At 37.9% G+C, this 25,763-nt stretch overlaps 1 protein-coding gene across 3 annotated transcripts; it reads left to right on the forward strand.

The window, feature by feature from the left end:
• The first annotated feature begins 76 nt into the window (after positions 1-76).
• dlt (codanin-1 like protein dlt) lies at positions 77-25,164 on the forward strand. 3 transcript variants are annotated; one of them, XM_087345099.1, is made up of 14 exons: positions 79-229; positions 1,573-1,664; positions 3,734-4,209; positions 6,001-6,947; positions 9,541-9,811; positions 11,751-11,914; positions 12,950-13,253; positions 16,415-16,608; positions 18,980-19,204; positions 20,255-20,477; positions 21,246-21,421; positions 22,774-22,939; positions 23,739-23,998; positions 24,967-25,164. In XM_087345099.1, the coding sequence occupies exons 1-14, from the start codon at positions 131-133 to the stop codon at positions 25,096-25,098; spliced, it is 3,729 nt and encodes a 1,242-aa protein (XP_087201225.1). In that variant the 5' UTR covers positions 79-130; the 3' UTR covers positions 25,099-25,164. The 3 variants fall into 3 exon arrangements, with proteins under 3 accessions (XP_087201226.1, XP_087201225.1, XP_087201227.1); XM_087345101.1 differs by lacking the exon at positions 79-229 and adding an exon at positions 304-451; XM_087345100.1 differs by lacking the exon at positions 16,415-16,608 and having other exon boundaries at positions 77-229; positions 18,960-19,204.
• Positions 25,165-25,763: the final 599 nt, after the last annotated feature.

Below are 25,763 nucleotides of genomic sequence, written 5' to 3' on the forward strand. Positions count from 1 at the left end.
AAAATGCTAAAAATATATGTGCGCTAGAATTGATGCGTTTAACGTCCACACATTTTTCAATCTAACGAAACTAATCCAGCTTTTCCCAGTATGTTGTGGCTACACTGCTTATATAGTTTTTGCTGTGGTAATGTCGAATGTTAGAATGGCGGAACAAATGCTGAATGACTTGATTTGTCGCAAAATATCTGTAGATGATTTAATTGCATGGCTGACAAGAGATCATATGGTAATTTTATAAAATTTCAATGTAGTATTAGTCGTTATAATGCAATCATTGCATGGATTGTATCTTGTATGAAGAAATATAATCGTGAACACGATTCTCATTGAAGTATAGCGAATTGTGGCAGTTCCATTTCGTGGCACATGGGTTCGAAGTATTTGCCCATTTGAGAGATATTCAAGTTGTATTTGATTTTGTAGCGGTAAGAACGAAATGTAAAAGCAGGTAACAACTGTTGATATTGGTCTTCTAGATTATAACGCTGTGCAGAGCATTCTACCTCTATCCTCAGTGTTGAAGGTGGAGGTAGTATGTTTTTCCAGAATGGTATCTACCCACAAGTTCGGCGTTGCAACGAGAATCGATATCGTCACTGCCGTGACACTGAAATTTGATGTAACAGCTGTGCTGCTAAGTGTCAGTTGCTAAATTGATTTCATGTATTGACAGTCAAGGATTGAAAAATGGTATATTTCTAAGCTCTGAATTATTAGTAAGTTACTTTTGTTTAAAACACATTGATAGTCTTTGTGGCAGCTATTATGCAGGAATCAGCACAAATCACCGAAGTTGGGTTTTTAATCACAGTATTTTATGGATGCATTTCCTTTTGGTATACCCAGTTGAATAACTGAATGTGAAGTATCAGAAACTATCTATGGCTCTGATGTAAGATAGAAGGACCCAATAGACAAAGCCCATTAAGTGCTGAGTAAATTTACTTGTATTATCAAGTCTTATAGGTGGCATGGAGTAAGGCTATATATCCCGAGACCTTTACATTATATGTGTGATTGGTCAGCTTTATTTACTCCAGCAAAACTATTTTGTTTTATCCATTAGATAAGAGATATGATGGACCCTGTAACTGATCTTAATATGGTCGTGATGTCGTTGATGCCCATCCATCTCATCTATTACAAATCATTTTCATGTTTCAGTCTATTATTTGAAGTTAGATCTATGTCACTACAGTGGCTATTGCTAACCTTTTCTTGTGTAATTCTTGCAGGAGTGGCACAACTCTTTCCCTTTTCCAATAAACAGTCTTACGTTATATTATAAGTTGTTGAACCTGTCATGAGGTGCAGGAGACCCTGAATTGCAGCACTGAAATAATTTGTCATGTGCACCGCTTGCCAAGAAGACATCTCATACAGAGTTCAAGTCAGTGTTTCTGTCTAATATTTGTTTCTTGAATGTGGTGTACCATACACCATGACGAGTTGTGGAAGAAGTGTTGTTAATGTGCTTTAACAGGTCTGGTAATGGGACTTTGTGTCCTGTGTTTTCCTTCCCAGATCATGTATGGTTATATAGTTCACTGGACAAACTTTATTTTGCAGATTGGCTGTCCTGTTGAATTGAAACATGCAAAATGTAGCAGAAAAGATTTTGTGCCTTACTTTTTGAACTTTTTGAGGGAGCAGACTTCAAGGTGAGTGCATTTGCTGAAGTAAGTTGCCACCTTTACAGCAGCAATTTATTTAAACTAGTTGACTCCACAACACTCAAAATAGTTTTGGGCATGACAATAAGGGGGAAAATCTTTGTACTGTTCTTATGGAAGACCATATTTTCTTTGCATACCTCAGGGTTATAAATTAGGATAAGTTATTCAAAACCCCATGGCAGTTTATTAAAAATGCTGCTAATATAATATTCTGATCACATATTATTCGATAATTTCCCGTAAAATCAGTCAGTAATGAGATATTTAACATTGCTTTTGCTTGAGTAATCTTTCAATGCTAGTTTAAATTTCTGTTTTTGCATTTCTTATGTATCTCTCAAGTGTAAACCAGTAAAAATCATCCTAGTTTTTAATTTGATGTTGAACTCTTTAAAGTTATATAGGAACATCATGCTGTGAATTTAACTAAATGTTGTTAAGTGTCCATCTCCACACAACAAGGAAATTAGTACTGAAATTTCTTATGTATCTTTACATTTATTTTTTCTAGGCTCATGTTTTAGACATAATTGTCCATCTTTGGACCTCTGGCTGTCCTCAAAAAGTACTCTGTTATGTGAATAAAAATATGTGTTCAAATTATTTTTAAACAGTAGATACGAGGTGTATAAAACTACACTTGCTATTGTATTTTGTGAAGACTATTACTGTCTAAGTAAATATAATATGTTAAAGAAGATTTTGTTTAAATTAAATTATATAACTTTTGTTTTTGCAACTCAATTTAGTTTCATGTTGAGGCTGAATGTGCATTCTATGTTATGTGTAGAATCAGCACATGCTATCACTTCTTGTTGCAGTAATGGATATTTAATTAAGTTAAAGTCTTGAAGTACTATTGTATAGAAAGTATTGTTTTGTACATCCTATATATCTGCTATTTAAAAACTATTTTTAACACGTTTTTATTCATATGATAGAATATTTTGTGAGAAGAGCCAGATGCCCAAAGTTCAAAATATGTACGTAGAAAAAATCAAAGATGAAGGCATACAGTAAATGAATAGATGAATTTATTTAACAGCGTACAGCTAAACCATTGTTCACAGCAACAGTTACTTCCATATGAAAACTGTATTAGCAAAGAATATCTCCTGATATCAAGTAAATATTTTGTCATACAGAGTGACAGTATTATAAATAATATATGCAGGCTGCACAGAAAACCTAGAGGGCCACATGCAGCCTGCATTAGTATTATATAAATAGATCTTTAAATATGTTTATGATATGTTAAATTATTAGTTTGAAGCTCCTATCGAAGTATGGCACTCATATTTATGAAATGCAAATTTAACATTGAACTGTAAGATTCATATTCTGTGTTTCTATAATAAAATCCTGCCAGTTTCTTTTTATTTTGAATGTGATATATTTTCATAATTCTTTATCATTTGAGATTAAATACATTAAAAAAAATTAAAATTCCATGTACTTTAGAAGACCTTATTTCTTTGTAATATGCTACAGGAACTTTGTGTGCAAATGTCAGCTGTGTAGGAAAAACCTAACCCTGATATAGTTAATGTCACTTAGATTGTAAGTTGCATGACCAGTTTTAGTTACGAGTAATGATCAGAAACTAAATGATCCAGCAGAGGATTTCTTCAAAGTTTGTTTGTTTAGACAGTATTAAACTGAGAGGTTGTCCTGATTGTTGTTTACTTAATTTAAAGTTTTATAATATCAGCACCCCTGAACGTGATTGAATATATACTCAGGAAATAATTTCTTTATGACGGTCCTGTCTCTGCTTTGGTAGACCCTATGTTTGTCATAAATATTCTGCTGAAAGTATCAAATATGTCCTGTTTTTTTGGATGATGGTATTCTGGCTTGTGATGCCATATAGGTGGTTACCATCATTTTGGAGGAACATACTGTCTTTGCCTTCAGCAAGATGCAGGCAATTTGTTCTTCTGAATTGTTAGTATCCACTTACAAGACTGCATGGTTTCACAGTCCAGAAGACAACGATCTACAGAAATGGAAATCTCAAACTTTATTTCCTGTTTGATTTCTTGGTGTTGCAGGATCTTGCAATTGAGCAGTTTTCCTACCCCTAGTAAGGTGCACAGAACGTTGCAAAAGAGAAGAAATAATGTGAAGAGCCGCCAGGCGTTATTTCCTCCAAATCAGCACGAGAGTGCTGATACTAACATGGGGGTAAAGTCCCTTGAAATTGCAGATGTTTTATATTCAGGAATTGAGGAGGGAGGTAACAGGAAAATTGCAGATGTGGTGAAGAGGAAGACTGTGGCAGTTCCATCTGGTTTTAACTTCGGGAAGCCACTTGCACAAAGCAGTCCTGTGCAGGAACACAAACATAATAACTCTGCCACCTTGCAAAGAAGTTTCAGTTTACAGGATTTTATTGTGAAGGGAACAAGGTCTGGTAAAAAGAAGAGCACTTGTGCACAGGAGCAAATGCTGCCGTCTTCTGATGGCAACGAACGCAGATCACACAAGAGAATCAATCCAACTCGATTGAGTGCTGCAAAATCTAATGGTTTGTATTGAATGCAGTAGTATAGCAGTTATAACTGAGCATACCATTAGCTTTTGAAGGATTCTGTTCTTTGGATTTAGTATTTATCATTGATGAATTACTTGTGTCTACTATCGTGTGGAACATTCGTGCAGTGAGATATTTTTTAAGCATTCACTAATCATTAAAACCTCTCACTCAGAAGGATCAGGTATTCGTCCAGTCACATCACCGTGTGGTGGTAGAACTGTTACCTGAAGCAATAGATTTGAAATATAAACACATTATTTAAAGTAAAACTTAAATCCAGTTACAGTTTCAAAAGTTTTGTATTTCATTAAAGACTCTCTCACAACATGCTGTGTCAGGTGGCTGAACGGTGATTAAACCATATCTTCTGCCAGTGTTTCGAGAACAATCTCTGTTTTCATCCTCAGGGCTGCTGGGTGACTAGTCCGTTTCTTTGTTTCATGCTAGCTGGTGGGAACTGGCGGTGGACAGCAGGTAGTAATGATGTTGCTGGTAGCCTGTCCGTTGCTTTTTTTCACGCTGGCCAATGGGAACTGGCTTGCACTAGCTGCCTTGGCCTTCTGGGCAGACAGCAGTTTTGTCACGGTACCAGGCCCGGCTCAGAGTGAAACCGTCATCTCTGTTGAAGTTGTTAGTTGTTCGGGCAGATATCAAAGGCTTCTTTTATGAGCCAATCCATATATCTAGATGCCTTGTCCAACACGGATGTCCTATGGAATTCGATGTGTTGCCCTTTATTTATGCTATATTCCGCTACTGTGGACTTTTCAGGATATTTAAGTGTGTGCCTCATATGCTCTTTGCACCTGGTTTCAATGGATCTCCCTGTCTGCACCACATACACCTTTCTGCACTCGCAGGAAATCCAGTATACACCTGGGACCTTCAGACTTAGGTCATCCTTCATAGGCATGAGCATATGTCTAATTTTCCTTATAGGAATGTGGATGGTCCTAATGTTTCATTCAATTTCCTTCCAGTGGACATAGCATTTTGATTTGGGTTTCTTGAATAATTCTTTGTGGAACTGTAAGTAAAGTAAAGTAAAGCGTCCCACTAACGCCATGTAGGCGCATTGGGGGAGTGGAGGTATAGTTCCTACTCTTCCTTGACCTCAGCACTACATGGGGTGAGTGGTCAGCATCACGCCCCGGCTGGCATTACCCCCGGGAAAGGACCCCGGTACCCATTGTAAAATAGGCTGGGTGGGCCCCAGAGCCGGTCTGGACGCAGAGGCTAGAGGAAAAATCCTCTGCCCCCGTCAGGGATAAAACCCCGGTCGTCCAGCCCGTAGCTAGTCACTATACCGACTGAGCTATCCCGGCTCATTTTTGTGGAACTGTAGCATCCTGAAATACATGCTGGGATCCTCTTCTTTTATTATAGGACCACTAGTCGCATAGGAATCATATATGAACATTTATTATTCCACATTTTGGTACAGGAAATAACACTGCCTAGTGAGTGACTGCTTATTACATAAGTCAAGTAATGTCACAGGAGTTAAAGTAACATGTAACTTGGCATCTAGGATTAAGCCACCCCATAATGCATAAGCAAACTTTACAGGAGCTCTTTTGCAGAGCACCAGTATGAAGTGCACTGTGATATTATTGCTTCAGACAGGAGTACTGGTGATGAAGTAGATAGAATGTCCTAAACGAATATTCCTTCACGTTACCAAAGTCCATTGATAGGGTTCTTCAGAAGTTGTTGTTGTTGTTGTTTTTACAGTGAATCGTGATGGGCTGTAAGTTGTAATGTTGCTGATATGTGTTGCAGGTGATGATGTATGTTTTGGATTGACATTGAGATCATGTGAACCCAGTGCCCCATTTTGTGAACAGCCAGTAGAAACAAGCAACAGTAAGAACTTCGAGGAGGAAAGGACACTGTTGCGAAAAGAACGCCTTAGGCAAAGGTGTGACAAGAGGCATGTGACTGTGTCTCCTACAAAAGTGATTGTTTCCTATATTAATGAATCTATTGTGGCAGAGCCTGGCCTAGTGAGTTTCTTAGAACAGCTGCAAGTGTTAGCAGATGTGTATTCTCGCTTGATAAGTTCAAATTTAGTTTTAAACATTATGGCGGAATTGTGCTTTGTGGTGAGCTTGCTCGTGGTTCACGTCCCCGCTGGATGCAGTACGGATGAGATGCGTTTTTCCCCGACAGAATGCAGTGGGAATGCTGTTCATCATCTAGATCGTGGAGTATGGAATATGAAGAAATATGCTTTCTTTAATACAGTGCACAACTGTGTGTATTTTGCCATATCAGTGTTGAACCAACAGCGACAGCTTCTAGAGTGCTTTGACAAGATTACGTTAAAAATGCTTGCTGATAATAGATATTTTTCAACATTTATGCCAGATTTATATGATTTTGTCAATGGACTTCTCATTTCTGACATGGCAAAGGCTAGAAGATTTACATCTTTGGTTGCAGCAGTCCAGAGCAATGTGTCTTTCCAGTCAGACACTGACAATCGTCACAACTTTCCAACAGACCAGGCATTTCATGTTTTTCGCAAGCAACGTGATGGTTTCTACGAAATTCTTCGCACGTGGGAGGCGGACCACATGTTGCCCGATTGGTCATTTGCCGTTACACTGGGACCACGTACAAGGACACTGCTTAGCCTACACAGTGAGCCTGCCAACTTTGTACACTTTGCACGTCTGTTTCGTTCCCAACTGCTTGGAACCTGCAGTGGTTACTCCAGTTCTAGTGTAAGTATTTCAGTTTGTACAGTCTAAAAATTCAAATAGATATAATTTTTTTACCTGCTATTTTCCTTTTCACCCTCCTCTTTCATCATTTCTTAAGTTGTGTCTATATAATATGAGTAATCTTGAATTATGTAACATTACACCTACCCTACCTATGTTTCATTCATCCTTGCTGCTTCACATCTTTTCTCACATGCTTCATTATATCTTTGCTCTCCCATTGGTCTGTTTCTTCCTTATTTCTGTTTGTAGGACTGTGTCAAAATTCTGTGGCTTTTTGTTTCTCGTAATTAGATGGGTTTTCAACATATTCTCTTGAATATATGGCTTTTACCTTTTACCGTATCCCTTCATTTTTATGGTTTTTGTATGTTAGTACACATAACTGTCCCCAGGTGACAGATGAAAAACTTTGCTAGTGTTGGTGGGGAAGTATAAATGTTTTATTGCTGAACATTTGCAGTTCAAAGAACTGAAATTTAAATAAAAGATAAATCAGTAATACACCGGAAATCTTAAACAGTTATCCACATTATCCAACTTTGTTTAAAATTAATTTGAAATTTTTTAGTGTTTCTCTGTGGTGAAAACGTTATTTGTTGTCTTTTAGTTTGTGATGTCATCAGCTTTAAAGTAGGTGACATATTCCAACAAAACATTGGTATTGACATACCAGACTACACATCACAATCCAGAGGACCAAAATATAAAAGTTATGAAAATTTGTTCAGTCTGGGTGGTTGCGTACAGACAAATTAAAACTTATTCACACTTTAAATTGAATCATGATTGCTTTGTGATTATATGTTCACAGCCATTGATTGTCACTCACTCCAGCTTTTAAGGAAAAACATTAACGAAGGGGGGGGGGAACAAAAAAACCCCAGCAAGGTTCATGCTAGGGACACAAAGGTTTGGAAGTACAGTAAAATTTTTCCTTCTTTGCTCTTTACTTCTTCACCAGCAGCCTTGTGTAGCTTTTGTGATTTGCATTTAGGAAGGACCTAGTTTGAGTACCAGTCAAGGACAAAGATGAGATATTCTTGACATCATCATTCCTTGAAGGTGAATATGCTAATACCTGAAAATAGGCAGTGAGTGCTTCATACAATTTCCGCCAGTTATTAGGCTCTGTGTGCTACAGAACTGTCTTTGATTGAAGAAAGAGGATTCTAATTTCATTCATTCATACTTTTGTTTTTCATGGATGGATCAGAAACCAGCGAGTGTAGGTCAGAAACATTAATTTTTTTGGTTTGTGGAGTGTAACGTGTTTCTTATGTTACTAAAGCTATTTATGTTGATAAAAATTAAGTTATTAAACAACAGCAAAAACAAACAACAACACTTTTCATGCTTTACCTTGGTTGTTAATTTTATATTGCAAAATTAATATCTTGTCACAAGAGTGCAGCACAAGATCAACAAAAGAAACAGACTGAGATCGTGATTAGGAGATTTATCAAATGGATATTTTCATATATAGAATTTGCTATCGGTTTTGTTTCAATAGATTTAATTAACCAAGCTAATTTCATGTGTCTATCAAATTAGTGAGAATGTTTGTAATATTTGTATTTTAACTGATTTGTGTGTAGGCTTTCTTGAAGTCCATAAATAGTTGTTGTACTATCCCATTGTGCTTCCACTTTTTCTCCAATGTTTGTTGAATGCAGAATGCCTGATTTGTTGTTGATCGGCTGTGTTGAAATCCACACTAATGACTGCAGTAATTTAATGTATGTATGGAGTTTGCTTTGAGAAAAGAATGTAGGATATTGAATTTGTTTGAGGTTCCATATATTTAATTTTATGAAGGTTAATCATTTTTATTTTTGCTGTAGAATGTTAGGAATAATATTGTTGTGAAGGAATTTAACCTATTTTATGTATCCCGTACAAGATTGATATTAGCAGAATTACATGTTTAATGACTGTATGATGAAGTAGTTTTTTAATTTTCCCTCTGAAAGATGTATATCAGCAATAAATGAACATTAAAGTCATCAAAGAGCATAAAACAGAAGAGAGCACATTTAAAGTATTTGTACTCCAAATTAAAGTAAGGTACATCTTTCAAATCTGTAGTTTATTAGACTTACTTGATATGTGCAAAAATTGCACTCTAATAAATGCATCGTGACCTTCCTGAAGGTTAACAGATTATACTGGTACTAGGGTCTCATGAGGACAAGAAAAAACAGGAAAGTTGTATCATTTTAAAAGGAGATTGCTGTGCATGTATCCAGCCAGTAGTACTGTAATTAAAATGATGACATTTTCCCTTGAAATAAACATTTACTTTTGTGTCCTAGAATGTATTTAGCTGGGGCAGTTGTCAGTACAGCGTCTGACAACAGATAGAATGGCAAGGGTTTGGTCCCTGGCAGGGGATTTTTCTTCCAGCCTCTGGGTGCCAGGAGTCATTTCCTCAGGAGGTAAAGTGTGACCAGGTTGTGATGCTGACCACTCACCCCCATCTAGTGCCGAGGCCAAGAATGAATAGGACCTATACCTCCTCTCTTGCAAGCACCTCCATGGCATGTAGCAGATCAGCTTCACTTTACATTATTGTGGAATGTATGTGCTGCAGGAACTGGCAGCGTTCAGTGACGGTGGCCTTGACATCTTGAAGGACGTGAACCCAGAGAAGCTTAGTCGCCTGCATGAGAGGCTCATAACTCCATTCCAGTGTGGGGGGCCATGTCCACAGCCATCATTCCCTGGACAGCAGGAGTTCTATCATGACTTCATCCTGCACTCCTCACATCCTGCTTTTCTGCAGCACCTGGGTGACAGCCTTGCCTCTGAGATACTGACACTGAATGAGACCAGTTTCATGGCTTCAGATTTGGAGGACACAGGTAGTGTGGTACTGAATAGGAAAGAAGTTGTTGTTGTTTCTTGGCTCTACAACCCTGTTGTGGGTTTTTGCCACCTCCTTTTTCAGAGGTTTCTTGGTCTTGAAGTGTGCATTTATGAATAATGAGTGACCAGCCCACTGACTGCACAATTTGTACTCAATCCTGATTTGACTGCCAGAGCCATCTAGCAGTTAATCAGGAGACTTGGATGAGAAATGGCCACTGAATTTTTGCTTACAAAACATCTCGTATCATGCTCGTAAGGTTCTTTAACATGCCGTAAATCTATGATGTGGGTTTGTCGGCTTTGTTTCCCCTCCAAAGGAAGTTGTGCTATGGATTTTTATCACCCTTAAAAATCCATCGACCTCAGCCAGGAGTGAACCCGTTAACCTTGGGTCCAGTGGCGAGCACGCGAACCACTAGTTCACCGAGGGCGACAGAGGAAAGATGTATAAGTACAGTTAAGATTTTATCAGACTTCTCAGAATTGGCTTGTGTGGAAAATTGTTTATGTACATGGTATAGCTATTTATCTTGTTTAATTTTCAAGCTACATTATTAGAACTGATTGACTACTGGTATTAAATGCTCTGAGTGGGCAGACAGAGTAAATTGTATCATAAGAATAAACTATATTTATTATTATGATGATGGGTTTTGGTGCTGTGTAGACTTGATTGTAGATACTAGCATTTTGGAGAAACATACCATCTCCACTTTCAGGGCAAAACCATGCAGATGACATCTTTCATTATAAGTATGAAGGTTTCTGATGATGGTATGTTGCAATTAGCTGAACTCTTTTACTTTGGTCATTGTCTGTAATCTTGATTATTTGTTAAAAAAAAACAGTGTTTTACAAACTGGATCTGTGTGTTATCCTCATCACCATTAAACCTCAAGTCTTGCATACGTTTGTCAAATTTTTGTAGCTAGAAAATCAAAATGAGTATAACATTATTATGAATAAAATATTTACCTGAATATAAAATTTAAATTAACTTGTCTTTGCATAAGAAGTTTAGTCTACATTTGTTTCATATGTTTTTAGTGTTTATTCTATGAAATATGGAAACCAATGCGAAAATTTTTGAAATAACTATACTCTAATTTAGTACTCTTTATCTGCTTGTGTAAGTAAAGTTTTCTGTAGGTAATGTGAGAGATCTCATGGTAACAGATGCAAGTTCTGTTGTGTTAAATGATAAAACCTTGGTCTCTATTTCCAAGAAGAGAAACAAATCTTATTGCGAAGAATTCTGTCTTCGGGGTTGTTGCGCCTGATGACTACCGCTGTGAAAACCTGAAATCATACAAATCTTATTTCCATCATTTTGCAACATTTTATTTGCAAGCAATTGGAAGTTGTACAGACACAGTACTGTAAGGACCAAGTTACATTCATGTCCTTGGTGTGGGGTAAAGAGCAAGGTGATGGCACTGCATGTGCACCTCCACCCTTTTTTTAATCATTTCAGAAATAGTACCTTGTTTAAAAACGCAGGATGCAGCTGACAAACCAAATTCCGAGGAACACAATTCTGTACTCTTGTTTGACGAAGGTTCTTTCATCACAACTTACACAGGAAACCTTACAGAAGTAATATGGCATCTGTTCATTGAGATCTACTGTTTGACATTCTTAGTTATTGGTGTTTCTCTGTTCAACAATTTCATTCCAATTTTTATGAAACCAGACATTTACATTTGTAAGTAATATTGCAGACTGCCAGCTATAAGTAGCTTGGAGAGAAAAATTGCAAGAATACTTCATGTAAAAAGTTACTTATATTAGGAATAGCTTATGGTGAAGGTGCCAGAAAAATGACCTAATTTTGTACAGATTGTTCCATAAATGTAACATCAACTACTTGACATGTCATTGAACTTTCTCTCTGTAATGAAGTTCTTGTTGTAAGTTGTAAGTTGTTTGCAGACACATATGTTGATGATGCCACTCGCAGAAGTTACCTGACATGTGTGTCTGCACTTCGCTTACTTGGCAAGTTCCTTGGTTTGGTCACATTTCTACCATACAAGTCAAGAGTAAAAGTTCTTCCAGAGGACATGGTGTCATCGCAGTCTGCTTTACGTGCCAAGGTGAGATTGTTGGAACATTCGATAGTGTGATGGATGCGACCCAGTAGTTTGCCATTAATCTCAGAACTATTGAACTCATGCATCAAAGAGAGAATCTCACAAGTGTTTGCTTGCTCACCTTCTGGGTGTGTTTAGCATTTGCTTGTTCATGTATTTTTCTTGAAAATTATAATGGTCACAGAAGTTGAACAGGTTGGCAACAGTCAACAGTCTGAAAGTGTTTTCCCATCTCCTGTCTGATTCATTTACAAATATCATAACAAAAATGATATATAAACACTTACGTAAACCAGCTACACAATTTTGATACTTTCCGAGTTGCTCTTGACAGTGCGTGGCACGTGAACTTGTGGAATGGTGATAACAATAACCATGGCCCAGAGACTGGCTATCCTGACGGGTTTTTTTGTGGTTTTCCTCAGTCTCATCAGGATACTACCTTAAATTAGGCCATGATCGCAACCTTCCGCCTAATTTCCAATTTTTTTCACTATCATCTTCTCATTTGATGCTGTGTAGCCTGAGATACAGAAAAAGTGTCATTAAATAAAGTATAAATAAATAAAATAACAGCATTAATTTGTATGATGTTTAGAACTTTTGTATTGTAGTAGACATTTGAAAAATGTGCCCCTTTTTTCAATATAATGTCTTAAGAAACACAAAAATATTATGGTACGATTGATGATCATGGTAACGTCCTTGCATCATGTCATAAACACATTTAGAAGTAATATAACTTGAATGTGATCAAAATTCAATGTGCAGGTGTTATCCTGACGTCTTAGCATGTTACAACAAAAAACCCCTGTGTGCTTGCATTACTAGTTGTCTGTAAGTTTTGCCGATAAATTTATGGTGATAATGGCAGTCATACTTAGGTAGTGTTTCTGTCTTGTTTATACTTGTTTATGTTACATAATTTTGCTATGGGCTTTTTGGTCAGGGCATTGCAGTAACACACTATATGGCTTGTTTCTTTCTGTACCTGACTTTCAAGTGTCTGTTGCAAGTAAGGATTGTGTCTGATTGCAGTTATGTCCTCAGTTGGATGTCCTGGCATGCATAAATGAGGCCGTGCAGGCTCACAAGCTTGTCCTCACGACACCTTGGGTTGTGAAGTATTTGTCTATGATGGATCCAGTTTCTGCACACCTCCCTTACTATAGGGCTGTGTTTGAGCGGCTGTTTCATCTATATCAAGGTGTCCAGTTGCCAGCCAGACCGTCATTGCTCATCAGGCTGCTGCTAGGCTGGCTGTTTGAATCTTCACACTTTCTGGAAGAACTGTTTTACGCTTGGAAACAAGATGTGCCTATCGACAGAATAGTAGAATCAGGTATATGTTATACTGCATGTTTCAAAAGTAGCTTTACAACTTGAGGGCGAGATATTGGTGAACTGATAGGAGAAACATATAATTTCAGAACATAGAAATGTAGTCAAACACTTCAAGTTTTATGTCCATCAGATGTTTATGGTTCAATGTGATTTCCATTTGTTATGCGGCAGACGTCCCATCTGTAGTCAATATCTTGCCACACACAGTGTAGCATCTCCGGTGTCACTTCAGCAACTGTGGCGGTAATTCGAGTTTGGAGTTTGGCCACATTTGCAGGTAAGGGTGCCACGTACACTCAGTCTTTAACAAATCCCCACAAGAAAAAATCTAAAGGTGTTCGATCCAGGGAACGAGGTGGCGATGCTATTGGTGCGACCCGACATCCACCGACCTGGGATACGGTTGTTGAGGTACTCGCATACTTCTCCGAGGTAATGAGGGGGTGCACCATGTTGCTGGAAGTGAATGCGTCCTTCCTGGTCATCTTCGTCAAGTTGAGGAATGAGGAACTACGAGCCAGTTTATCACCATCTGAAATGGCTTCACCATGGATAATCTGTACGCTCTTAAGTGTAAACATCTTTGTAACACTCGCCACACAGTCACATGTGGAATCCAACTTTCCCGAGATGCACGTCTCATTGACTTGCGTGGACTTCGAGCGAAGCTCTCCCTAATCTGTTCCATGGCGTCTGCAGAAACATGTGGCCTACAGCTTGCGGTGGCGGTTTTTGGTACTACAGTTTGTGTGCATGAAACTTGATGTGTTTGGCTAAATTTGTGCATTTAAAAATATTGCTCACATCCTTTAAATCAATTTATATTCTCCTGCGAAGTTGTAAAGCTACATTTGAAACATGGTGTATAGGTATTTTTTTTTGTTTGCCCAGGACAGGGTCCAGTGGAGGGCTTTGGTTAATTCGGTGATGAACCTTTGGGTTCGGTAAGCCATCTAGTTAGTTATATATATATTTTATTAGGTTGGCCATGCATAAAAAACACTTTTAAAAATTAATTTTTCAGCATAGGCTGTACTCTTTACTTCAGACTTCTACTGTGTGTGGCATAAGACGTGCATATTTTAAAACCTTGCATACTGTGCAGTGTTGACTATCTGAAATATGTAAAATAATGCATACAAACAAAACTGTTTACACTTTGAAAAATTAAATTGTATGCTTTAATAGACAGACTAATGAAATAATGTTTTTGCCACTGGTACTAAATGTTTTTCAAAGTTTTAAACAGTTTGTTTTTATGCATAATTTTATACATTTTAGATAAATATGCATATTTTACCTTAAAAATGGTATTTCAGGGATTCTAAATAGATTTTCTGAGTTTATTCTTGTCATGACTATCTGAAATTGTTAGGTTATTTAGAATGTTACATAATAATGCACTCTGAGGTTTATACAGAATGAAAGTAAGTTTGTTGGATCTGTTTTAAAATGTTTTTCAAGTGACCAAGGAATTTGGACTTATGTCAGAAAGCTCCTTGAAGGGGTAGTTTGTAAAATATTTACCAGAAAATTTTTATTTAAACAGAAAGCCATTATTATATATAAAAGTAAAGTAAAGCTGTCCCATTATATGCCATGTAGGCACTTGGGGGAGAGTAGGTGTAGCTCACACTCATTCTTGACCTTGGCACTACATGGGGGTGAGTGGTCAGCATCACGCCCTGGGAAAGGACCCCGGTACCCATTGTATAGGAGGCTGTGTGGACCGTAGACCTGGTCTGTATGCAGAGGCTAGAGGAAAAATCTTCTGCCTCCATCAGGGATTGAACCCCGGTTTTCCAGTCCGTAGCCAGTCACTATACTGACTGAGCTATGCCGGCTCATTGTTAGAATATGTATTATGGGCTAATTATACTTTTAGTATGTACTTCAGAAACATTGTGATTTCTTACTGACATTAAGAAAAGTGATATTTAAATTATAATAGTAGATTTCACAAAAATTAGTTGTCTGTCAAAAGATGGCTGTCTTCTGGGGGTTGTTGTGCCATGCAGTCCAGTAGAAGTTTACCGACGTTTCAGAGGTCCTTGCTGCCTCCATCATCAGGGCGATGATGACAGGCAGCATGACCTCTGAAGCATCAGTAGACTTCTACCAGGCCACACTGTGCAACAACCCAGAAGACAGCCATCTTGAGACTCACCGCCATGAAAATATCAAATCTTACTTAGTTGTCTGTCAGCTTGCAGTCTCTCAGGTGTAGTAAAGTCTGTAGCTTTTAAAACCTGATAATGCATTCTTTTCTTCACTTTTCCGTATGAATTAGAGGGATATGATTTTTATTTCCGTGAGTTTCTGCCATACTTTGGGGTGTTGCCTTCTTTCACTGTGTCTTCTTATTAAGTGGTTCATGTGGTTTGTTTTTCTGGTAGTGTGTTTTGTGGTTGAGTTTAGTGTAGTTCTGTAATGCTAGCTGTGTAATGTTTACACGTGTCTTTTTTTATGACCCCTCCCCCTTTTTAAGATTAATAATGGCTTGTCTGATGCCAGTGATTGTAGACTTGTTGCACACTGTATCATATAGTTATCATTGCATGAAAGGAAATGAACATAGTTTCAATTTAATATCCGAGATAAAATTTATGATACATTACGTTGTTGAGAGCTAAAGTCACTCACTCTCCACTTTCTCATTTCTTAGTATTCATTTGCTTCATTTGTCAGAGAAGTGGAAGCTAAGCGAAGCAGAACAGTAAATCGTAACCAGTGGCTTCAGAAACTCTGTGGAGGTATTATTTCATAAGAATATTTCAGATGGCCAGCTGTTCAGTAAATTATTCACTTTTTGTGGAACGTCAAGGTTCATTGTCACGTTTTCTGCAGCTGAATCTTAACCTGAGCCAGACAAATTCAGGTGATGAAAAACATTAAGTGTTTAAAGTGTTGGTGATGTATCATCAGAAGGATGCTTCTTAGATAGAAAATTTTACCTATGGTACATATTTAGTAACATGAACGTAATGTTTGCATTTTTAGGATTGAAAGACCTGAATTTCTTTTATGGATAACCATCTTGCATGGTAACCTCTTAAATAGACTGTATTGACGTAAATATAGACTAATGATAGGAAGAGGCATCTGGCTACAGATGAAAAAAGTTAGCAAGGGGACACAGACAGGGGCTTGTGTTGACAGGGGGAGCCACACGAGTGGTGCCACTGGATTTTCTCGACGTGGTGGATGAACAGTGCCTGTACCTTTGCTGCCCCTACATGGGTGAACTGAAGCTCTGCCTGTCAGGTGGGAAGGGCTCCTCTTGCAGAACAGTGAAGCACATTACTCCAATCTCTGCATCATTGAACAAGCCGTCTGCTGTGAGGCAAATACAGGTAGTGTCTGAAATCACTAGCTTCGAGTTTAGCGCCTGCCACTTGTTCACCTGCCATTTCTCACATGTGTTGTTTTACCTCTGCATTTGATACAGCATTGTTGAATTAATTTTGTGCTCATGTTTTGTAGGTGTGAAAATACTTAATTCCTACAGTGCGAGTCTCACACGGTGCTGAAAAAAATTCGTATTTCTTTAGTAGTGACCCACGATCTGAAACATACCAGTAACTTTAGGAAATGTACAAATAGTATAACAGTTCTGGTATGTTTGCTGTGTTCTGTAAATGTTCAGAAGGCACTTTAGCAACATAACCACTTGTAGATCTTTGCACCTTACTCAAGATCTTAAAGGTGAATTTTAAGCCATAAATATTTTATTTCCCCTCAACAATTTTGGGTCAATACATATACACCACTGACCTCAAATGACCTAAGAATGAAATTTCTAAAGTAGAACATGACAGAATTTTCTTTGGACTAGGAGTCAGACAAATTTTCATCATCAGGGTTTTATATTTTAATTACTAACAGAAAAGAATTCAGGTGCAAGTGAATGGGGTAAATTACCTTTCCAGGTGTTTGAAGCCCCGTGGCATACCTGTACACTTAGGAATGAGAACAAATAAAATGATTTTAATTAAATTTTGCAAACATGAGCTATTTTAATATTAATTTAATTTGGTAAATTTTAACTATTGCTTTTCTGATTTATTTTTTTCTTGTGGAGATTAGGGGCTTTGCCCTTGCTCACTTAACTTGCCAACCCTGTTGGTGGGCTTCCATCCTTTCCTTCTCTGCATTCCTTCCTCTTGTTCTAGAGCTTCAGGGATGAGAAAATGAGGGACAATTACATAAATTTAAAGATGTTTGAGCTTAATTTATATTAGTCATATGTGCTGCATGCAGTAATTATAACATTGCCTTACCTATTATCTGTGAGCATAGACAAATTTGTGCCTCGTTAGTTCACTGTTTCTGATTTAGCTTCTTGTAGCCGTACCCATCTTGTGACTTTGGAACTCTAGTAGCCTGCCATTAGTCCCAAACTTTGCAGGTTCAAATTTTGCGTCTGTTCATCCATTTATGTTACAGCAAAATCTTCCCATGTCTTTGAAATTTTTTCTGCTCTACTGCAAAAAGAGGTACATTCCACAAAGCTTACCAAACCCATGTTGTGATGCTCTTGAATGCACATGCATAATACTTATATTTCACATACAGGACCACACACTTTTTCTTGTGTTGGATTATCATTGCCATGATTGTGCACTGCTACCAGCCATGCTTTCTCCCATCCTTCTGTTTGCAGTGATTTGTCCATAACATAATTTCCTTTCTTGATGAATAATTATAGGGCATTCTGCTTAGTGTAATATGTGGATAAGGAACTAAATGTGTACAAAGTTATAAATATTTATTTGCTTGATATAATAATTTGGCAATAATATATTTTGAGTCTGTTGAAGTTTTTGGTTTTTCTACTGTATTATTTGCTAAGGAATTATTAATAGTGTAATTATTAATATGGGAGTAGGTCTGTTGTACTCTATTTTGATTTATGTGGATATGTTTCTGTAACTGTTGTATTTCTGAATGTGGTATGTTGTACTCTCATTTGTTGCACATTCTTTATACTAAGATCAGTGGAGTGCATATATATTTATCTAAAATTTGTTTCTTCTGTACATTAAACTATCACTTCGTTGATCTAAGTTGCACATAGGATATCTTTCTTCGTTGCAAAGCACACGCAGCTACAGCTAGAAATAATTTCTTTTTATATTTTGTTAAGTGTTTTCCTAATTAAAAATGTTTTTAAACAAAAGTTGTAGATCTTAGTGAGAACTAGATTTTATGTAATATACAATTTTCTTTTGTGTGTGTGATTATGTAGTCATTTGGAGTAGAATAAGTGAAGTTTGTGAGTTTCATGTGAAGTTCAGATTATATTTATGCTCATACAGACCAGAATTAAATTCTCTTGTATCAACTTTTAGTGAAGACTGCTTGTGTCAAATTCCATTTAAATTAATTTCATTCACAGATGAAACATGCATGTGGAAAGATACTACCTCCCCGTTATGTGTTAATTTTATGCACTTTGTGCAAAGAATGTATAACCACCAAATGTAAACTAATTTGGCCTAAATTCTGGTATTGACATTTTTTCCACATCTGATTTACAACTTGTTCTACCACGAGTTGGTCACCAGACCCTCATTCATGAGAATGGGATGTTCACCATTTGAAGGTGAGATTTACATGGAAGTATAGACGTATTTAAAAGATGCTTATCACCTTGAACACTGTGATGACTGGGAGCTATAACAAAATGTAATTAAACTTTTAGTTATTTTTTATGTTTTGCAGTTGCTTCTGGAAGAGAGTTTCTTCCATGGACAACCAGCATCCACGCGCAAGACTGTGGAGTACGTGGCAGAGCGCGTTGCATCCTGCTGCGTGAAACACGTCTGTAACAATTTGCTTCTGAGTGTCAAGCAGCAGGGGGCTGCAGGTGTGGCTCAGCTTGTGTCAGCTAGCGCCATAATCGATGCAGTGAACAGCATATCAGAAATTGACGCAAAACAACTCAAGGTTTGTGTCATGAACAGTTGTCGCACTCATCATTGTTTGTTATGAAATGCTAATGTGAAAGTTTTATGTTTTTGGTGATTTAGTGCTGGGGTATTAATTTGCTTACTTTGAAATGCACAGGAATATGTGCACACACACATCTGCGTGCATGTACGTGCGCACACACAGCACTTTATTTATTTATTTTTTTAAAGAAAGGTACCAGAACTTGTGTTCCGTGACTACACACAGGTGAATTCAGTCATGATGATGTTTATTAAAATATCAATCATAATAAAACATTTCAGATCTGCACCATGTTTTCAGTAGCTTCGTAGTCTCAGCTTTGTTATTTTCTTTGTGCAGCTGTTGCAAATGTTGTCCACAAAGTAGTAATGAGTGAACATACTTGCCCCATCGTCTTCTCTCTTAGGCCCAAATATTCTCCTCAACACCCTATTCTCAAACACCTGCAATCTGCCCCCCCCCCCCCACTCAGAGTGAGATACAACATTTCGCACCCATACAAAAGAACAGGCAAAATTATTGTTTTGTATACTTTAGTGAGCTAAAATGCTCATTTTAGAACTCCAAAAACAGGTAGAATTTTGTTGGTGGTGTTTACTCCGCAATCTTGTTTACTCTAAGGTGTGCACACACTGCCGTATGTGCTGTGGTATATTTAATGAGGATATATTCAGATTGGAAGGTCATCCACAGTAAAAAAAACTAGTCTCTTAAGTTGTTTTTGGTGTTTATCAAAACGTAGCTTTTGATTAACAAAAGATCTCCATTTCAGTGCATTCTTGCCCCCCCCCACCTCAAAAAAGACATACTTATATATTTATATCTAAAGCCTAACTTATGCTCTCTGCTTTGTCTCTGGCTGTCGCAGTGGTTATTATGTGTTTGTAACATATGAAGCCATATTGCCCAGTATGGATTATAACTGATTGTGATTGATTTCAACAATTGTAAATATTAAAGTGTATGAACACTTTGCAAATATATCTGGAAACTTCAGAAATTAATATTACAGAAAGAATGACAAGGGTTGTGACTTTTGGCCAGGAATCACTGCTGAGGGAGGTGGCATCCATAGCTGACAGATGCTGTGATGACTTCAAGCTCCACTGTGATGTCGGCAAATATTGCATGCACCGGTGCAGACTTGCATTGCCAGTTCTCTTGGCAGATGATGTTTTGGAGCCAGTGTGTATCATGTGTGCACAAATTGCAGCCAGAATCAGCCAAGAACGTGTCAATACATGGATACAGTCGCACATAACTCCAGGTGTGTGACACCCCCCCACCTTCCAGCCTCCACCTTGATGCAGTGCAATCACATTGCTTATTGCTTTAATTTGGGCGCTCAGTTTATACTTGCCAGTGCCAAGTTCATCACTCTCACATCTGCCTTACTGTTTTTGTAATAAAGCGTAGTATTTCATGTTGTATGCTGTCATATGTGAAGAACAAATTCCTTTTTGTGAAAATGCATTTTTCTATCATGGAGTTTACTGTAGGATTCTATTGATTACAAATTATTTTGCTTAATATTCTCCCTGCAACTTCTGAAATTCAATATTATCACAAATTATCCTCCTGTAAATATGAAATGAGGGTGTGGACTGTATTCAGTTGGCTCAAGACAGGATCCAGTGATGGGCTTTTGTGAACATAGTGATGAACATTTAGATTCCATAAAAGGCAATACATTTTTTAATTACCCAAGCAACTGTTAGCTTCGTAATAAGGACCGTGCTTCATGAGTTTGCTTATGAAGACTAACTGTGTCTTAAGATTTCTGTCTTTTGGGTTGTTGCGCTGTGTAGTCTGGTCAATGTTAACCAACGTTTCAGAGGTCATACTGCCTCCGTCATCAGGGCGATGAATAACATCGACCAGACTACACGGCGCAACAACCCAGAAGACAGAAATCTTCATACTCACAGCTGTGAAAACCTCAAGTGTCTTGTCAGTGATGGGTTTTACTCTCTGGTCTCATCATCCCTTTGGGCCTGTCCTATGGCATTATCTTGTCACAGCGTTTTGTTCGCAGGCCTGTTTATGAAAGATTTCCAGTTGGAAATTGAGAAGGCATTCCGAAATGTTGGAAAGCTGGATCACAGGAATGAAAGTGTATGTAAGTCATCACATGTAGTGCCTCTTGGTGGAAGGAATGTTAAGCACATGGACATCGTTGAGTCTCCAGCCCGGGCCATCATGCGTATGCAAGTGAGTGTTGTGGTTGAAACGATTGAATATAACCTTTGTGTACTAGCAGAGGGACCCGTCAGTCCATGTTTTCCATCTCGAATGAAAGAATCTTATGAAATGTTGTTTTTGTAATAACTGTACATATTCAAATACCATGCATGTCAGTTCTTTCTCATAACATTTTTGCACAAAGTAAAGATGTCCAGTGATTTTATGCCAACACTTCACAATCTTTTTTGAGGTCATTCTCAGTCAGAAATATTTTATGTGTACAGGTCCAATTCTCACTGGTTACAGAACTGTGGTTATTTGAAATTAAAGTTGATTTGAATCTTATATAGAACATCAGGGTCATTTATATGTCTTCTAGCATCAAAAAATTTGATGATTTAGCTTGTCTTCTACTTACTTTCACATTCATACACCATATTTTTCATGTAACTAAGGGATTGAGTTCCGGTGACTGCAGTGGCCAATTCTGTGAACCACCACAACCAATCCATCAGTCAGGGAACTTCACTTTCAGGAACTCTGTCATATGGGGTGGCCAGTTATGCTGGAAGTACATATGTAATCGTGTTTTGTGTAATTCGTATAATCTCTCATTTCTGTCCATAACTGTTGAGAATAAAACTTACATTTCTACAACATTCCTGACGCAGTGACCTCAAGAATAAGATAAAGATACTGGACACACTCTGTAAAGTTCTGAGTCACAGTGTTTCTTCATTCAGAGCAGATGTAATTATTTTGTCTGCATCAGTTTACTAGGCATCTGAACTTGGGCTCAGTTTGTTATACAAAGGGTTGGCAAAGCGAGTGTTCATCAGTTGGAAAACCCTATGTAGCAGTGTTTTCATTATATGTGTACACAACTTTTACTGTGCAATTCGGGGGGGGGGGGGGGGGGGGGGGTCCATCGGGTCGGAGCCAACCCCTGGTGATATTATGAACAAGTTCCCTCTGAAGTTTCATGCATATGATCCAGAAGTGGTTTGCCATTGCCTTCTTCTGTGTGTAAATGATGATGAAAATGGGAGTAATTGTTGGGATGCCACGGAGAAAACGGGGAAGTCCCGGAGGAAAACTTTGTGATACCTGGACCACGACCTTGCCCAACACAAGTTGTAAATTCGGGCAGCACCGGGAATTGAACCCGGGACCCCAGGATTACAAGCCAGTGTTCTGGCCGCTAGACCACCGTGGCGGTATATTGTGCATGCAAAGGAAAATGTTATTATTTTTTTTTGACATGGAAAATAGCATTTTCAAAGCACCTGCATGGCATATAGTGGGACAACCTTACTTTAGTTTTACTTTTTACTTTGTTATTAGTAGGGCTTCACATCCTAACTTTGTTCAATGTGCAGAACATGATGTGGAGGTTGTTGGAAGGTGACAGCTGTTATGTAAGTGAGCAGCAGGTGCTATTGACGCTGGCTGTTATTCAGGGCACCCTCCATAACCGTGGAGATTTGATTCCATCAGCTGAGAGATTGCTACCTTCTATGGTGCTGGATCTGGCAGTAATTCTAGGTGAGTTATGTGCCAGTTAAATCCTGCAACAAATTTTAAAATTAAATTATGTTCAAAAATTGTTTCTGCCTTGAAAATGGCTCTTTTTTGGGTTGTTGTACTGTGTCATTGGAAGTTACCATTGATGAAAGATTCTCGGGCTACAAGCCATGTCAGGTGACTGAACGGTGAACAAACCATGTCTTCTGCCAACGTTTCAAGAACAATCTCTGATCTCATCCTCAGGGCTACTGGGTAACCAATACGTTACTTTGTTGCACGCTAGCTAACATGCAACAACTTCCTTGTATTCAATTTCAAATCCCTTTGCTTTTTGCGTTTGATGGACCAGTCTTTCCTACAGTCCCACAAGTATACATCTCTTTAGGAAGTGTTTGTGTTACCCTTCTAAGTGTAAAGAAATTGTTTAAGAAGATGTGAAGCTATATCTCAAAGCGTGCTTCACTTATTTGCATAAGGAAAATGCTCCCAGAGAGAAGATTTTCATCTTTCATTATTTGTAAATAATAAACTTTAGTAAGTAACCATTTATACTAATGGTAATCTACCATGCCTGAATTTGTTGCGTTTCTGGAAAGGATTTAAACAGACAGGAATGTTGGAAAGCTTCCAGGTAGCAGAATGCATTTAAGTCCAGGCATTGTAGAGTTTTGCACCTTGAAAAGAATATGTGATCATAACTGTGAGTCATGCCTTTTGAACATTACCACGGATGTCATAAATCGATACTATCTGAATGCATAGTACTAAGAAATAAAATTGTGTATGTGGTTTGACACAACTGTCTTCTGCTTTCAAGTTGCGCATCATCCAGATATGATGACAACTGGACTGATGGAGCACTTTGTGAGTGTGTGGCATGTCTGTGAAGAATGTGATGGTTTGACACGCCTCCTGTGTCCACGCAACATGTTGCTGTTGTCACAGTCAAGACATGCAGCAGGCAAAGTCTGGACGTGTTTGGCGGGGTTGTTGGCGTACTTGCTGTCATGTGAGGTGCTGCTGCCTGACAAATTGGAGCAGCAGTGTGTGGCACTGCTTCAGAGCACGTGGCCTCAGGTACGTCTTGTCTGAAGTTTGGAGTGGAGATTTTTATGCAATTTGGTGATTCAGAAAGGGTTGAAATTAACATTGTTAAATTTATCAAATGAAGAGGGTGTTTATTTGTTTGTTTGTCATCAGTCTTTCGACTGGTTTCATGCGGTCCTCCATTTTTGCCTATCTTGCACCAATCTCTTCATTTCCACATATTTTTTGCAGCCCACATCCTCAAAAATCTGTGTCACATATTCCAATCTTTTTCTCCCCCTACAATTTTTCCCTTCAATTGTTCCTGCCTCAGAATGTGTCCCACCATCCTATCTCTTCTTCTCACGTACTTTATCCCTCCACTTAATTTTCAACATCCTTCTATAGCACTACATTTCAAATGCTTCTGTCCTTCTTTCTGGCTTTCCCACTGACTGCAGTTAGCGCTTTGGTTGATGAAGTGGAATGGGTGATGTTACTATTGTTTTTTTGTTTGTTTGTTTTGTCTTTTTCAGTGCAGCGTATACTTTTGCTTAATTTCTTGTCATTTATCAATCAAGTAATAATGGTAAGTAAGGGACACCACTAATAACATTTATAATATTCATAGCGCTATTGTCCCTACATGGATTACGACCATTCTTGGTACTAGAAAATGAGTGTTCCAAAATTTTTGTTGGGAAATTTCAAAGGAAGAATACTTTGGTGGCCAAAGTTTTAGATGTGGAGATATTATTAATTTGGATTTTGTGAAATCCATACTGGATTTTGCTGACTCAGGTTCCACTGGTAGGGTTTTGTAATGTCAGTGATCAGTTATGTGACTGTCAACTGTTCCAGAGAGTATATTACCACAATCAGATATTTGTATAACTTGATGCGGTAAATGTTTTATTTCACATACATTTCTAAAAAAATCATGAGCTGAAACTATGAGAGTATTTGATCAAATAAGTGTAAATTTGGAAGCCACATGGGGTTGTGTTACTGTGTTGCAGGAGATCTTGAACCTAATTGCCTTTTGCATACGGGAAGTGATGCGCCTGTACTGTGCGTCCAAAGATTACAAGTTCACGCTGCTGATGGAATGGCTGTCAGAAATGTGTGATGACATAGCATTCTCTGACTGAACTGGTCATACCAGTTACAAATGTAACATTTTATATTTTTTAAAAATAAATGTATATCTTATAATACCCCTGTCAAAGTGATTCACTGGGGTTACTCAATATTTTCGTCTTAGAACATTAAGTGGTAGGTGAAATATGCTCATTTTACATTTTGAGCTCTGGTAAGTGCCTATCTCTGATACGATTAGGTTTGGCACTTGTTACTATCCTGAACTATGTCCTTGCTGTCAACCTTTCATAAAAGTATTTCCCTACCATCTGTTTTAATTTTATCCTCATATCTGTTACATTTATGCATGTGGTCCCTACCAAGAGCTTCCCCATTATCTTTCAATGCATTTAATGTTTCTCTTGTGTGAACTACATATTAAAGTCTTTAAAACTCCCTTGGTGTAGTTATCTGAACATTATAAGGAGAGTATATAAGTCAATCTATTTCTCATTTCCCTCAGCAATTTCAGGAGGTATGTAATTCAGTAAACTATGGAAGAGATGTTGAAGGATTGTGGGCAAAAGCAAGGTAAGTAGGCACACAAAATAAACATATTTACAGTCTACCGAAACCAGGATTGAGTAGAAATTATGCAGAGGCAGTGGGCTTGTCGTTCACTACTCAGATGCAGCTTACAAGACTAATAAGGACATTTTGTCTTGAGCAACTGTCC

This window comes from Zootermopsis nevadensis, unplaced genomic scaffold, assembly GCF_977971745.1.
Source record: "Zootermopsis nevadensis isolate Lab colony 2312 unplaced genomic scaffold, Znev_1.0 Znev_ptg000008l, whole genome shotgun sequence".
NCBI classification, from domain to species: Eukaryota; Metazoa; Arthropoda; class Insecta; order Blattodea; family Termopsidae; genus Zootermopsis; species Zootermopsis nevadensis.

Excerpts from the sequence above, each read along its gene's own strand:
- dlt (XM_087345099.1), top strand. The coding sequence starts at position 131 with ATGTCGAATGTTAGAATGGCGGAACAAATGCTGAATGACTTGATTTGT. Across the intron at positions 1,665-3,733 it reads TTGAGGGAGCAGACTTCAAG|GATCTTGCAATTGAGCAGTT; the intron begins GTGAGTGCATTT and ends TTGGTGTTGCAG. Across the intron at positions 22,940-23,738 it reads GGATCTGGCAGTAATTCTAG|TTGCGCATCATCCAGATATG; the intron begins GTGAGTTATGTG and ends TCTGCTTTCAAG.